At 30.3% G+C, this 16903-nt stretch overlaps 1 protein-coding gene and 1 non-coding gene across 3 annotated transcripts in view; one reads left to right on the forward strand and one right to left on the reverse strand.

The window, feature by feature from the left end:
• The window catches only part of LOC107371101 (vesicular glutamate transporter 1-like), a 32010-nt gene that overhangs the window by 12872 nt on the left and 2235 nt on the right, over positions 1-16903 (reverse strand). For both annotated transcript variants that reach the window (XM_015939081.3, XM_089267243.1), the window contains 2 exons: positions 2993-3108; positions 2806-2920 (listed from right to left, as the gene is read on the reverse strand). In XM_015939081.3, the coding sequence (XP_015794567.3) occupies positions 2806-2920; positions 2993-3108 (231 nt within the window). The remainder of the gene's footprint in view (positions 1-2805; positions 2921-2992; positions 3109-16903) is intronic.
• TRNAL-AAG (transfer RNA leucine (anticodon AAG)) lies at positions 11564-11645 on the forward strand. The gene has a single exon. It is a non-coding gene; the product is annotated as a tRNA-Leu (tRNA).

Genomic DNA, 16903 nt, shown 5'->3' on the forward strand with positions numbered 1-16903 from the left:
CTTATAAACTTCATCATCATCATTCTTAAATGTTCAACATTTATCGTTTTACCTTTTCTTTACTTTTTCTGCTCTTTTCATCTTCTCTTCCATATCAATGTTTTCATCCATTTTCTTTGTTTCATTCACAAGATATTTTATTTATTTCTTGTGTTTTATTACTTCATGAAGAGGAGGAAGAAAAAGCATGAGAAAAGAAAGTGGGAAACTCTTTTTACAGATCCTTGACAGATCGATAAGCCTTAAAAACCCAATGAAAAAAAAACTGAGAAATGTAGGAAATTGTTCACTTTTTTATCGTCAATTCATGGATTTATCAAGAATCTCAAGTAATTCTGGTAAAGCCAATGTCAAGTTGCCTTTTTTCTCGCTCCATGTGCATATTTCATCTATTAAACTTTAATATCATTTGATAGTTTTTAATGGCATTTGACAAGCAAACATTTCTAGTTGACATAAAAGATATTTAATAATCTGACGAGTTTAACTTTTCATTTAGATTCGGGTTAAATTGTTTTCCTTAAAAGTGACCTTTTCGTGAAAATAATTTCAGCCTTTACCAACCAACCAGATCAACTAGAGTCACTGATATAAAGACGCGTTCATTCAGACTGTGGCGATTGAATTTCAAGTTATATTCATTTAGTTAAAAATTGACCTTATCGAATAGCCAATGGATTTAAGTCTCAAATCAATTTTGAAAATACTAATCATCCATCGAAGTCATCAATCAACTATTCAATTAACAGAAACTGCATTTCATAACAAAATTACATTTTTTACATTACAAAATTTCTTTTATATTCACAGAAATTCAATTGGAACACATTTATCAATGCATTCCTTGCCGACCATTGACTCCCAATTTTCATTTATGATTCGTTGAAATCTTTCCCTTTCATTTCGAGATTGTTCGAGAAATGAGAAATTATTCAATCTGCAGTCTGAATATTAAAGGAATGCAAAATCGGTGAATTAAGCTAAGTTTAAACTTGGTCGAGACAGATTTTGGCGAGACATCGACGTCAAGTCAAATTTTGAAATCTTAATGTTAATAAAAAGCGCATTAAAAGAGCTGCGAATCGGGACTGTAGAAAGATTGAAGATTAACTATGATTGAATATGCACAGTTTGATTAATAGCAACAAATGTGATGATCATGTTGGTTGGCAATGATAGCAATTGTGAAAAGTGAAGCCAAGCTGCTGAGAGAAGCAATTAATTAGCTTGAACTTGTTCTATATTTGTTCAGTTCTAACTTTTATTTTTGCTTCTTCTTCCTTCTTTCCTCGAGTTTTGTCTTGATTGTGTGGTGAAAGATGAATGTGATCATTCTGTAGATGGATGATAATGATGAAAGGTAAAGGAGGCAAAAACAGAGCGGATAAAGATGCTTTTGAATTCAGGTAAAAAAAAGAAGGTTGAAAAGTGAGCTTAGAAGGTAAAAAAAGTTGCTTTCCTCTCTTCACTCCCTGAAGATGGAAAAATTGTTGCTGGGATTAACTTGAAGGCAAACAAGAATTGAACTAAGCTGTGGTTACGGATTAAATATTGCATTAAAAAGAAAAGCTAATCATGATGGAAATGTTAATCAAGCAACGAAAAACAAAAGGTTTCTCATCGAAAAGTGCATTTCCAGTTTCAACAGAAAATCACAATTAATAATTAACATGCAATTGCGTGATTTATACAAATATATTTATCCAAACTGTTCAACATTTACTAATAATCATCTTGGAAGAAGCGCATGAATTGTAAACCTTTATCAACAAATTAAGTTTCCATTCATTATTCATGATAATCTGGATAATGGATCAACTTTTTTCTCTTGCAATTGGCTTCATTTGGAAAACTAAATGTTTGAAAAATGAACTTTTTTCACCGTTAACTTAATTTATAACTTGAGCTTATTGAGCACAAATGATATTGATTAAACAATGTTTCATGAACCATTTGCAAATAGCATGGAAAAAATGAACTTCTTATTCATGCTCGATACTCTTGTTTACCTTTTTTGTTCACAACTTTTCTTCTCGTTCTTTTCGCTATTTTTTCCTGTTTCAGGAGTTGAGAGATTGCTTGAGGCGACAGAATCTAGTAAACCATATTTACTCGACTCTCTCTGTGTTTGGAAACACAATTTTACCGTTAAAAGTTTAACCTTATTCAGAATTCAATTTTTTTGCCAAATTCTGTTATCGACCCATCTTGGTCCATTCATGATAACTTTAGACTTGAGTTGTAATTTGGTTAGCAAATGTTGCCTAATGTGGAAAAGTTCATGATATTCACAGAATGCTCTTGTAATCCATTTATATTATGAAAGTTAACAGTATATTTAGAAGTGTAATTATGTTTACAACTTATGAACATCTCATTCTGGACGAGCAAATGGTTTCAATCATGAATTCTGAAATGAAAATCTTGTTAAAGATAATTATAATTAGCATTATAATAACGTTTCTGTTTTTGTTTCATTACTTTCAGTGCAACTTAATGAACACCTACGTTGCTCTGTTTACTCCAAGTGCAGGGTAACATTTTCTATCCATTTCTTTTTGTTCCTTCTCATGTTAATGAAACTTGAATGAAATTGATCAACATTAGAGTTATTAATAGAAGCAGGAGAGAGAAAGGGTTGAAAGTATAACATCAATGGAAGGACATGAATTTCCATTTTTTTTTTGTATTTTTTGTTCTTTTCATTGGAAAGTGAACATGTTTGTATTGAATTGGAAAATATGGAGAAAAATATTGTTCTGTAATTGACACTGGGAGTGAGTTTGATTGAAAGGGAGTAATTACCTCAACAAGTCCTTGTAATATCCTAATTATCATGAACATACCATAACCAAAATAAGCTGCGCCCGGAAGTAAAAGGTTAAGGAAGGCAGAGGTGGCTATTGCTGTTCCAAAAACTCTGAAAATGGTGAGAGAAACATTTGATTTGGATTATTGAATTTGAAGTATTAATAGCTTGGGTAATACAAACCTATTGGCTGGATATTTGGCGGCTAAAAACCCGCCTGGTATTTGAGTGACAATGTAACCCCAGAAGAATGACGAATCAACAACACCAACAGTTTCAGGGGTCCAATCAAGTTCAGGCTAAAGAGTAAATAAATTCATTAGTTATCGGAGTAAGAAAATGGATAAATGTGGTTTTGTGCTTTTATTCAAGTTTTAGTAGTAAATGCTGAAACAAGGTCAACTTTGTATTGAATCGATGAAATGATTGAAATAGCTTCTGCATCAAACTTTTTGTTGGTCAAAAACATTTCATGAGAAGCATTTTTTCTGATTTGCGGTTCATTGATAACGAAGTGAAGTCAGATTTCGGAATGAAATGGCTTTTTTAATTCGAAAATTAGTGATCAATGTTTCTCAGAAGCTCGTTTTGGATAAGAATGAACAAAATTTATTCTCATTCGACGCAAAAAAAGCAGAAAAAAGACTTCATCAGTTGAAGAAACAGAATTTTTGAAAAAGAAAAATCAGAAAAAATTTCTTATAGAGAAAATTTGTTAACATTGGAAGCTTGATCAATTGTTAAGATGGAAATGCTTTTGAAGCCTTTCTCTGAATCGACTGATTGCGTTGGTCAGTTCTTAGATTGAAGCGAAATTGATGAATGAATTTATCAAATGAAAAGTAAATTAGCGTTTGAAACGAATGAACTATGTTGGTTGAAACTGAAGAATGTGATGAATTTGATTTAGAGATTGATAGAGATTAATTAACAAATGAATGGTAAAAATGGACTGTTAAAGCCAAGTAAAACTGAGATCAATCAATTGGTTGACAAACACGAAACTATTTTAGTAAATGTTTATCTTTTCATTTTACTTTCAGCCTCGAGATTCATTAGAACCATCAATATAAACCTTTTGTCCACGAATCTCTCTCGAGGATTAATTTCACTCTTTGTCAACCTTTTAGATACAAGTTATAGCAAAGTTACAGATAAATCTGACTCAAAATTATACACTTTCCACTTTTGACAACTTTTTGTTTCAAAGCTCAACAACCTTTCAAGCCTTTAACCTTTACTCTTTCCCAACTCTAACATGCTCTAAATTATTGATATTTACAGATGAACATTTGCGATAAAAAGAAAAAGAAGAAGAAAAAGGACGAAAAAAGAAATACAAAGATATGGACTTGGATAATAATAGAGAATAAAAATTCATTGGATTCCCAAATGATTGCCATTTATGCCTCTTGAATAGTCTGGAATGATATTAATGATAAAATAACAACAAACAAAACATGGATTTACCTTTTTAATTCAACATCATCATTCCTCCCAAGATGACACATTAACATTATTTAACAACATTATTTCAGCCTTTTAACAATTATTAACTTTCATTTGTTGATCAGCGATTCTGAAAGCATCAACTCAATGAACTCAATTTTTAAGGAAATTATGATTAATACATTTGAAGATTAAAAATGAGCGAAAATTATTTGAAACAAATTAAATTGTCTTTAATCGTAATTTTATCATTGCTTTGAATGTAAGTGAAAAGAGTGAAATTTAGTGACTGGGAGTGAGTTTGAAGTTGGAGTGAAGAAGTATAAATAGTAATGTGTATCAGTGGTAAAATAAAGAGGATGAGAAGATGAAGATTCTTGAATTCGGTTGAATGAATTTTCACGGTTGACCTGGTTGGACTAGCTTATCGTATCAATCAAGGTATTCATGAATTTCATACCAAATGGAGGTTGAATCAGGAAAGGAATAGTAAAGGATGATAATGATGATGATGATGATGATAAGGGATGAATTTAATGAAACAATTTTTGCATGAAATGTAATAAAAGACTGATACAGACTGATAACAATAATGAAAGGATAAAAAAGATGATGATGATGATGATTGAGTTCACTGAATAAAAAATGAATGTCAATATTGAGGATTAAATTGCAATGAAACCAAAAAGTTTTGAAGCGAGAAACAAGAAAAGTTTCAATTTTAAGAGTTGAATAAAAAAAACAGTTTACTCAATATTTACCTCAGAATGAATGATCGACTTGAACATTTGCTTTTGTTTTAAAAGTTTAAATTCATCACTTTGGCATTATCACTGATGGATTGGGTGACAAGAATAGAAGTTTCATTATCGTCACAGAATCCGCTGGGAATGGAAAATATCAAAGCATTGCACACCTACATGAGAAGCATTGAGCAATGAATTTCCTGTTGATTCAATATTCAGAGAAAAGGTGAAATGTTGAGACAATTGGAAAGCATTTGCTTTGAATCAAAATTATCATGAAAATAATTAGCTTTTGATAGTCTTTTGTTATGGATTGCTTGAGGCAAGTCGATGTAAAAAAAAACGATAATCATGAACATTTGGAAGAATGAAAAGGACAATTATCTAAATGGAATGAAATTTTTGGAAACTTTAAGTTGAACATTTATCGATTATTTCAATTGTTTTGCTTCATTTTTGTTCAACTTTTTCACCGGAAAATTTTCCCTCTAATTTGAATAAAACATGGAACTTTTGAAGCTCGATTTTTTCAAGCTTCAGGTGAACATTTAATTAAACTCGAATTTAAAATCAACAGACTGTTGAAGTGATTTTTTTTCTTCTTCTTCAACATTTCTTTTCTCATTCAGTGACATTAAATATAATTAACTTGAACACAATAATGATAATTAATTAGCAAAAGGCAAAGTCCAATGAAAGAACAACAAAATCAAAGGTAAAGTGGCAAAAGAACTGCAAGGTTACCCTGAAGGGTTACAGGAAAACATGTTGAATGAGAAAAGGTTAGTTGATTTGTTATTCATCAACATGACAATTGGAGTGTCGCTCAATTTTGTGGTTAATCAAGTCACTTGGCTGACCAGTTAAGGTCAACAACAAATCTGAGTTTCAAGATTTTCTTCTTTACATATTCATGAAGTTCCAAATGCTGAAACACATGGAAATGAAATAATGAACTTGGGCTTGGAATCGGTGGAAAAAGTTTTCACCAAAAAATGGAAAATTTGATTTAAAAGAAAAAGTGAATTCCATTATCGATTGCAAGTTTAATATTACAATGTTATCTGATTATTTGATACAAATAACTAGGAAATGATCGTTTCATGATTTACCTTTTTCTTGTGTTTTCAGGTTACACCTTTTCAGAACCTCCTTCTTTTACCCTGTTTTATAACCTTCTAACTTTTATCAGATTAACTGAACAATTGAAACATTTTCTTTTCTCACTTTTCACCGTTTTAATCATTCATTGTTAACCAATTGATTAAAATCAAAAGTTGACCTTTCATTGAAAATGAACTTGATAATTGATTGTTGTCATCTCTCAGCATTTCCCTTTTGTTGGTTGAAAGTCTTGTTTCAAATGGTAAAGGTTAAAGTGTAAATTAGATTCATGGTTTGATTGTAAATTGCCTTTTGTCATCTTTTTCAGCTCAGTTCTGACAAGTTGTGATAATTTTGGTAAACCGTTGAATTTAAATGTTGAAAGGATGAGATAAACAATATTTACTTTAAAAGTAAACTTATCACTAAGTTAGATGATTGTTTATGTGCACTTTCAAAGATAATATTATATATCATCATGAAGTTGCAGAAGTAATTCATGAAAAAATAATGAAAAAGGTTATAATATTAAAGATAAATGAGATAATAAAACTTTTGAATCTTATATAATTGATGTTGACAGGTAAAAACAGAATGGTTACCTTGGCTGAAGGCAAGGAAAAGAAGAAGAAAAAGAAATGCGAAAAAGGTAAAATTTCAAAGTTGAATATTTTATCACAAAATTCACATTATTTTCTGCTTCTATTCATTATAATCACTTTCAATGTTTACCTTTTCTTTTTCCCATTCAATCATTATAATTATTGATGATTAATTCAAAGGTAATTATCTTTCATTAGCAATCCATTAATCGATTTTGATTCGCAAGGTTGAAACAATTTTCAAATTCAATTCAAGATTATCAAGATTGATGAAACGACAAATGAAACCATTAATGATCATCAAATTTGAATCAATTGATGAACATGTTTCGTTTTGTAGATTGAATTGAGAAAATTTCAATTCTAAATTATTTAGAGTTTGTTTGTTCATTTAATATTGAAATGCTGGGATTGATTGAACCAAATGATTATTGATTACCCAGATTTATTGAAACATGGCGAGAGATCAATATTTCACTTAAACCTTTAATTGTTCACTTTTCTCCATTCAATCAGTTCCTTGCATTTCATTGATTGTCAAAGTTAATTGATTAACTCAATTTTATGTAAAAATGCTTTACTTTACTCAACACTTTTCTTACCTTAATTTCACTTTTCCGTTCCTTATCCTAATCATCATTGTCTTTCCTCTTTACTCATTCAATCTGAGTTCATTCCTCATGAGACTTGAACAGTTTACGGATAAGCTATTAGTATAAGAGATAAACTCGATTGTTTTCCATTGATAAATCTACTCTTTTCGGTGAATCAAGATTACTCAACAAGAGGAACAATTCATGTTTATCAATGTTGAGGATAAAATTTGCTTTTCTCAAGAAAAAGTTGAAATTCATTGACTGATTGAAATGCTTGGAAAGTTAGGAAAATTGGTGAATCACAAAATGAGGTTTGAATTTTAATTTTGTTTTCATTTCTTCACTTTATTCAATTCTTCATGGAAAATGTGAAACTCTCAATTTGATAGAAAGATGAATGAATAAAATATATGCAAAAGAAATGGTGAAGAATGGTGAAACTGAAAAGGGAAAGTAATATCTTAACAAATACTCGAACAAGAAAAGTCTTTTCATGTGTGTTTATGTGTTGTTGCCATATTTGATGAATGAAATGCACTTGTGTTGCCATTGCCTACTTGCCTGTCTTCATTGTCTCTCTTTCCTTTCTTCCGATGTTTATCTATTCTTGACTGGATCGATAAAATAGCCTGTCCCAGGGAGAATCATGACTATACATGGAAACGTTCATTTAAACCATTCTGAGTCTGACTGTTGGCTGAAAGTTTAAAAACAGAGACTAAAAAAGCAGGAAGACTGAAAAGTGTTCAAGAAAACAAAGCAATTTTGAGTTTAACATTTAAAGACTAAATGAATGGCTTATTGGCCTCAATATTGAACAAACTTTTTTTCATTCCTTGAAAAAATTCTCCTTTTCTTTCTCATCATTATAATTAGCATAATTTGCCAAGCCTGATAAAAAGGTAATACAAATGTGCAATTCACATGATAAAACAAGTAAAAATGCTTTGAAGGGAAGTAAAAAATTCTGCACGAAAATAATCTTCAGTTGTGAGAAAATTAACCAAAAAATGTCACTTTTTTAAATAAAATTTCAGTTTTTGGCTTCAATCGAAATTCAAAATTTCACTTTTCTTTATCATCTCTATTCATAGCTGAACCAACTTTCGATTTTGAACAATCTAGATTTACTTTTTCCAATGAGAATGCAATCTGATGAAGCTTTTCTACTACAGATTTATTCATGACATTTAAATATTAAATTCATAATCTGAATGTTCCAGAATTTAGAGATCAATTTTTCGATTTTGATGAAGAATTTGGTCAATCCATTTCGATCAATAAACCGTCAAGATGCCAATAATGTCAATTTTAGGCGAAAATGAATTTTGATTTTGAAAAATTCCAGGTTAAGTTGACCAACAAAACAACAGGGAAAATTTGACTATCATGTGAACGAATCTGGACTTGATTTTCATTGAGTTTTGGTTTTACAATTTTCTCCAAAATACTCAGCTTATCCTGACTCAATTGAACAGAAAATTGTTTCCGAATGGAATATCGCCTTCAAGTGTCTTCCCATTAAACTGTTGACGTTGTAGCTTAGTCAGCATTATAACACTTACGATTCCAGTTTAATTAGATTGTACTTTTGTTGATCAGTTTATTCAGTTTTATCCTCACTTTGATTTTCCTTCCTCAAGATTATGTTCAATTTTCAGTGTTTAAAGTTATTCTTGGAATGCTTGATATTCATACAACAGGCGCAAGAAACTGAAAAAAAGTAAAACCTGCAGGAAGTCTAATATTTTACAGTTTATCTTGTTCCCTTTCATCTTACTAGAACTGTTATCATCATTCCTCTTCTTCTTTTTCCTCCTATCCTTTCCTCTCTTATCTTCCTCAATTCAGATTAGTTTTTATTTTCAACATCAATTCTTGTTACTCGAAACAATGCAGCCCAAATAAGTACAGATTCATGTTCAAGTATCTACTATAAGCTATACTCAAACTTTTATCCTCATCTTGCTTATTCACACAGATTTATTTCATGAGAGTTGTTATTAGGTTTTTTCCTTGCTTCGTTTTCCCTGTTCATCATCATCTTTCACTTTTCTCAATGAAACCAGGTATTAATTCAAGATTCTTCAAGGTTCAAACTATGAAATGAAATTTTCTTCTTCAACTTTTCGCTTTTCCAGCTTCAAAATTTTCCACTTTTTGTTTCACTTTGAGCATAAATCTTATCATAATTTAAATATTCATTGAAATCCATCTGATGAACAATTTCCTCATTAGATAATGAAACAAAGTTGAATCCAAACTCAATTTTTAATAGAAAGTGAAAGTTGATTTAAACAAAAAGATCAATTGAATGGCATTTTTATTTCATCTGTAAATGTTTTGACTTTTGAAATAATATTTCTGTCACAAGTTCAATATTTTGATTTGTTCAGATGAACACTTTCCATGAAGTTAATGTTATTTGTTTTTGTTATGATAATATTGTGAAAGCAAAATTGGGTTGAAAGTCAATCAAAGGCAACAATTTAAATATCAAAGTTGGAGTGAAATGGTTTTAAACTTGAAAACATTGAATTGGATAATTTAATAAAATAGCAAACAATGTTTAATGGGAAACAAAGAAACAAACATTTGAAACTGAATTAGCTAATTATTTAAAAGGTTTTGATTGTTGAAGGAAAATTGAATCTTTTTTACTTTTTTTAGAAGCAACAACAACAGAAAACCCAATTGTTGGTATTTTACAGGTAAAAGCTGATTTGATTAAATGTTGAAGTGATTGATAAAAAAGGCTAAACCTAATCGAGTGAATATAATTATATGTAAGGTTAAATGGATCTAAATAGATGATAAAGATTTGGATAAAGATGATAATAAAAAGGGAAAAAGATTTAATGTCTTGAGGGAAAAAAAGATGAGATTGGAAAGATAAATTGAGAATTATCATCTTCTTTCCATTGGAATCATTCTGGAACCAGTTAATATGATAGTGAACCTTGTTTAACAAAAGACTGGAATAAGCCAGAAGATGGTGAAACATGGAGATGATTAGGAGATGAAAAGAGGAAGAAAAACTTTCAATTTGGTAATGAAAGAGTTGAATCGTTATCATGCTCTTTCCATCCCATCCTCAGGGCAATTGAGTACAATCGAGTTGACAGTTGTTTCAGTTAAAGCCCAGCTTCTGACTCAATTAATAACTAAACAAAGTCCAAATATCTGTTCCATGTTAACCTTTCTTAGCAATTGATTCCCTGTTGATTGAGTTAATTTTTTGCTCTTCTTGTGCGCTAATTCACTCGAGAGATTAAACTTAAATCTCATTGCTAGATTTATCCAGATTTGCTAATTGTTGACACTATTTAACTATCAATATCTAATAGATTCTGTTCTGTTCTTTTTTTCTGCTTTTCCATTTTTCTTTTTCTTCCTTTTTCCGATTCTCTCTTGTATCCAAGGGAATGTAATAAAAGTGTAATAATAACAGCGATCTTGATATTGCTCAGATTCTCTGTTAATATTATCAAAACACTTTGCAAAGGTTTCTTTTTACCCCAAAAATATGAGGCTCCAATGACTTTATATTGAAATGCTTGATATCGATCTTTTTCTTCTTCTTCTTCTTCCTTTTTTCTCATCTTCTTCTTCTCTCATTTTCCTGTCAATGTTTACTGCATCTTTTTGCTGTTTTGTCAGTTTTGTAGATGGATTGAGCTGAGAGTCAGAATTTAGTTTAAATTTAAACCCTTTCTGCCTTTACAGACTGGTAAAAACGGTTGAAACAAAATAAATAAAAAAAGAGGTAAAAAAAGAAGTAAAAAAATCAAATAAACAAGCGAGTAACATTGATTGAAAAAGCAAGTCAAAAAGCGACAGTAAATAGCAGATGAACTGAAGCAAAATGATATCCATCCATAAGTATACAGCATTATGTATTAATAATTGATAATAATACCAAGAGTAAAGACAAAGAAACTAGATCAATAATAATGGATGAGAGGGAAGGAAAAATGTTGAACCAGAAATGAATTAATCCAATTATTTAATTGAAATAGGAAATGGTAAAGATTATGTTTGTTCATTTGTAATTACAAATTAAATTACAGGTAACAAAAGAGCAGGTAAATGAAACATGAATACGAAGTTAAGACAGAGAAACAGAAAAAAGAGAGAAAGAAGAAGCAAAAAAACCAAATGAGAAAAGTTAAAACAAAAATATAAAATTAACCCAAAAAACCCAAATATTGATTAGCGACTCTACACCATTTAAACTAATCCACATTATTCATCGAGGGTAGCGTGGCCGAGCGGTCTAAGGCGCTGGTTTAAGGCACCAGTCTCTTCGGGGGCGTGGGTTCGAATCCCACCGCTGCCACCACCTTTCTTTTTGAGTGATTAGGTGAAGTTAATCTTGGTTACAAATGAATGTCTCTTTTCATTTCAACTGATTCCTTGAAATCACTGTTTTTTTTCATTCTACATGTGAGCTAGATTCCCCTTCAACATTGATGGTCAGAGTATCGATCGAGGTTTACATTAAATAATGGCTATAAACAACAACAGTAGGATAAAGGATGAAGATGGGAGATGAAGGTAGTGGAGGGGATGAAGAATAAGATTTATATAATTCTTGGATGGGAGGAGTGAAGTAATGTCCTGATAAAGATGAACAAGAAACTGAGAGAAATAAAATAAACTCAGAACGCATTGTCCATTTCCTATCGATTCTGTCTATCAGACTCTCTATATGAAAGCATTATGTTACCTTTTTAAAACAGTAACTCAACATTGACTCTCTCTCTCCATTTGTAGTCTAATGTTTCGATAGAAACTATCCTTTTGCACTCTCATTGGTAAACATCAACCTTAATCATGAAAGTATCATCATCAATGATCAATAAGGTTTATCTTTCTTTGGTGTCAAACATTTGCCTTTGCGAACTTAATTTCATCTCAATTCAGGTGAATAAGCTTAAACTAAAGTCACAAGGTTTAGACCTTTCAAATAATAACTTTGCATTACAGTATTGCCTTCAATTGGAATTGATAATTTTGAGTCAATTTTTTGCACCAATAAATGCAAGATGGATAATGATTGGCATTCAAGTTGAAATGTTGATTCAAATGTCAGTGGAAATTGTATTAAAATCAAATCAACTCGTGTCATAATCGATTAACCATCAATAACATTGAAAGCTGTGAGCATCATAACTCAATGTTTAATGTAATTTGAAGGCGACTTTGAAACTTGCCTGCAGGTTGACAACAGTTGAACAGTTTCCAAGTATCATGACAATTATTGGTAAAATTAAGTTGATTGGCAGTCAATTAGAAGCTCAACTTTGCTCAAGTTACGTTCAGATTGAGTACAATTTAAGGTTATCTGTTCACTGAACAAACCTGCTAAATATCATTTCAATTGTAATGATAATCAGAAAAAGGAGAGAGAAAAAAAGTTGAACCGGAAATTGGTGCAAATTGACTTTACAACAAACACTGAACAAATTGAATTAACAGATGAGTTGAAATAATCAATTATTCATTATTTCAATATTTCCATGAGCAGCAAAGGTTATCCTTTGATAACAATAAAAGATGAGCAACAAAAATCGATATTCAATTATTCCTAAATTGCATTAATGATGAAAACAAAAGTTAAATAAAATTGTATGAAATTAACAATTTCAATGAAACATTGAAAAGCTATTCAATTCATTTCATGTAAAAATGAAATGAAATTATTGATTAAAGCTGATTGTTGAACATTTCAAGAGGAAAAAATCTGAAGGAAAAACAAAAAAAGTGATTAATGAAGTAAAGGAACCAGAAAATGCAAGATATTGTTCAGGTAAATGATGTCTAAAAGTGATTCTTTCATTATGACAATTGTGATTCAAGATGATCTTCCCTGATTATGTGAGATGAATTCTGGAAGAAGGATTCCTGGGATTCATTCCATGTATACAACTCAATTAAGAACAATTGTTATCATGAAACCAGATGAGAGATTCAAGATGTAATCAAAATAGACGAGATACTTGAGGTGGAAACAGAAAAAATGTGAAAAGTTCAATTGAACCTCTTTTTGGTTTCATTGGTTAATTGCTGTTATAGCAACCCAATTGACTGTCATTGTCTTGATCAACAATCACTTTGATAACAAGGTAACTGACTAATTATTAACCATACTTTGGGTAAAACAATCTTCAAATTGGTCCATTAACAATGTTAAAGTCAACAAATGATTATGATTGCTTGGTTAAATTGTAAACTGTAAATACAACAATACAGTTTTGAGTAAATTATGATTTGCAAAAGTCAACATTATTATGATAATAGAGCAACGATATTGTTTTTGATAAACGTTAGCATATGTTTAAACCACCAAAAAATTATTTAAATCAATGTTCAAATAAGATGGTTAAACAATGTTTTCAGTTGCAACTGAATAATAATGAGATAACAAAATGGGTTCTCATCATGAGTCCAAACATTAAGATTAATGGTCATCTCATAACAATGTTTCTAATTAAGCAACATAATTGATATTGACTGATGGTTATGATGGTCATCTTATTTTTCATCTTTAAATGTTGCTCCATTAATGAAATAATTAATTGATTGATTGATCCAATTAACCAAGACTAATGAACAACTCGATTTAATCTGTTACTTTGATCAGATAAATGATTTGCTTCATTACTAATCAACATCTAAAAGTGTAAAGTTGAAACCCATTTTTCAATTAAAGTAAAATTTTTCATTTGCATTTTCAATCTTTTTCCCAGAAACTAATCAGAACAAAAATGAAAATATGAAAAGTGAAAATGAATATACTTTTGAAATTGCCTGAAGCACAACTTTTCCAGTTTCTTGCAATTTGATATTAAAAGTTTATCTTTGAAATGAATTCATTAACTGAATACTGTTTTAAAGGTCAACATTGAAATTGGAGAAAAAATGAGTTTGGGAAAAGGAAGAAAAAAGTTGGGAATAAATGATGATAATGATACTGATAGTGAATCAATTGAAATGGCGATAACTGGGAGTATGAATTATCATTACTATTATCATCATGTATTATGTACTATAAGGAATGTTTGGATGAAAGGAAGAAACGGTATTTTCTGTGAATATCCTTTTTATATGGTTAGTTTATTGGTCATATATTAAAGGGTGGAGGTGTTTAAGACATCAATGAGTATAAAAGGTTCCTTTCAAGATAATCATCATGTAAAAAGATGTAGGAAAGGGATGAAAGATGATGAGAATAATGATGAACAAGGAGAAGAAGTAAGAAGTAAATGAAGAGAAGAGGAAAGATATTGATTTTATCATCAAGTCTTTTACCATTTTCCTTTATCATCATCCTCTTGGTCTTCATCATTCTCATCTTCATCTTTTTTCTCTTCCCTGTATTTTCCTTTCGTCACTTTTTCTTTTCTTTATTATAACTGTTTACATCTTTGTCTTCATCTTATCTTTTTCCTCCTTCCCTGCCTTTCCTTGTAGCATCTTTTTATCAGGTTGCCTGTGAAACAAAAATATGTCAAAGGTTTGGCTTTACTCTCTTCATACCTTTTTTTTATTTGGACCTTTGCTTCCTTCGTTTCCTCAGGCTATTATTATGAGAAAGGTGTTGAGTTAGCATGAGATGAGAGGTGGAAACATGAAAACAGAAGCTAGTTGATGCTAATTGTTCTTTGGAATGTTTCACTTTTCTTTCGATTTTCTTTTCCATTTTTTTTTCGAGCAAGTTTATCGGTTCTTGGGATTTTTTGCTATTTTCAGGGAGAAACATGAAATGTTTTTTAACCAGAAAATTGACTTATCTTTTGCAAAGTTGCGATTCATTTAGTGTTCAACATTTTTCTAGAATCTTTGTTCTGAATGTTAAGTTGAATGGTTGATTTACAGTGAAAGTAAATTAAGATGAAAACAATTGATTTTTTAGAGAAAAGTGATTTTCGATTTTGAATTTTAAATTTTTTTCTATTCGTTTCAATATTCTTGTCCTGAGGTTTGCTAATTCAGGTTTCCTAATGAATATTTAGACGATTTGAAAATAGATTCAGAAATTTTAAAATTTTCAGTTGCTTGTGATTTGGAGTTTCAGAATTGATAAAAATGTTTATTCTTTCAGTAAAATTGAGACTTTTTCACTTGAATCTGTGTGCATAAACTTTCCCTGTAAATCAAATTTACTTCAAGTTGAATGAAATTATGGAACATTTTTTTCCGAATATTATAATTTTCTGAATTATTTATCGACTAAAAGCCATTCCATTTTATAGATGAAAGTTATCGAGTTTTCAATTTTACGGTTCAATAGAGAAGCTAATTCTGTGACTATTTTAAGATGCTTTTAAATACCATTTTATCGTCAATTTAGAGTTTCATTAATTCAGTTGTTTTAGTTGCAATGGTTAATGATATGAGTAAAAATATGAGTGACAATAATTGATTGACTTTAACAGCATTTTTGCTAATCTTTTTTTTGAACAACATTTTCCATTCTCTCGGTTTTCGGTGAAAGTGGATAGTCTGTGTGTGAGTTCATTGTGAAACTTTAACTTTCATGTTGGTTTCAGCTCGTCAATCATGATTACAATTTGTTGTCAGACTGAATGACGTTCAACTAACTTCCCAACAGGAATCCTAATCACAATTAGAGTGAATGAGCCAAGGTAAGAAGGGAAAAAAGGCCCAAAAAAGGTAAACCCATTAGATGATGATAAAAGTGAACAAAGGCAAGATATTAGTCAATCTTTGGTTTACCTTTTCATCTGCATCTTTCATTAACTCATTCATTTCCTTTCCTGTGATTTTTTAAGTTTCACTTGTCTCAACATTACCAATACATGATGATAAATGATTGTGACTATCATGAACAATGAACAGAGAAAAATGTTCAATCTTCTGATTGTTAATGTTCTGAGACAATAATTTTGGCTCTTTTTGATCAACTGATGAGAGTAAATTTAATTAAAGACAATCATTAAAAGAGGAAAATTTTGTGACCAAAAATAATCAGAAAAAATGGAAAAAAGGAAAAAAGGAAAAGATCGAAATGTTGAATTGATATAAAAATGGGAAACTTGGTTGTGATATTAATTTATAAAGATGAACTTTTGTTGTTGAATAATAATGAAATACATTTCATGATATCATGAGGAGAAAAGAGGAAAGGGAATGAAAATCGTTACTATCTTTATAAAAAGCAAGTTCAATATCTAATGTAATTCTTGACTTGCCGATTTTATATTTTCACCAACACGCAAACTCTTCTCTTCAATTCTTTACTCCGTTGATTCCCTGACTTTTTCAGCGTTACTCTCATATTTTTCCTTCCCTTTCATCATGATTCTCTTTCCTGACTCATCTCAATGTCATGACTATATATATATAAATATATTTTTGTGTGTAAACTTTGCTCAATAAAAGTATGAACAAAAAAAGCAACAAGAACCAAAGTCAAACCCTAAGCCAATCAATGAAATGATAACCATTTTCACTTTGCATCAATAAAACTTGTCTCTGAACAGAATCAATGGAATCACAATCAATGTTTCGTCTGATTCTTGTTCCTTCAGAATAGCAAATTGATTGAAGAAAAGCACCAAAAGCAAAAAT

Source organism: Tetranychus urticae, chromosome 2 (genome assembly GCF_039701765.1).
Source record: "Tetranychus urticae isolate SD_2017Ah chromosome 2, NJAU_TeUrti_SD_1.0, whole genome shotgun sequence".
NCBI classification, from domain to species: Eukaryota; Metazoa; Arthropoda; class Arachnida; order Trombidiformes; family Tetranychidae; genus Tetranychus; species Tetranychus urticae.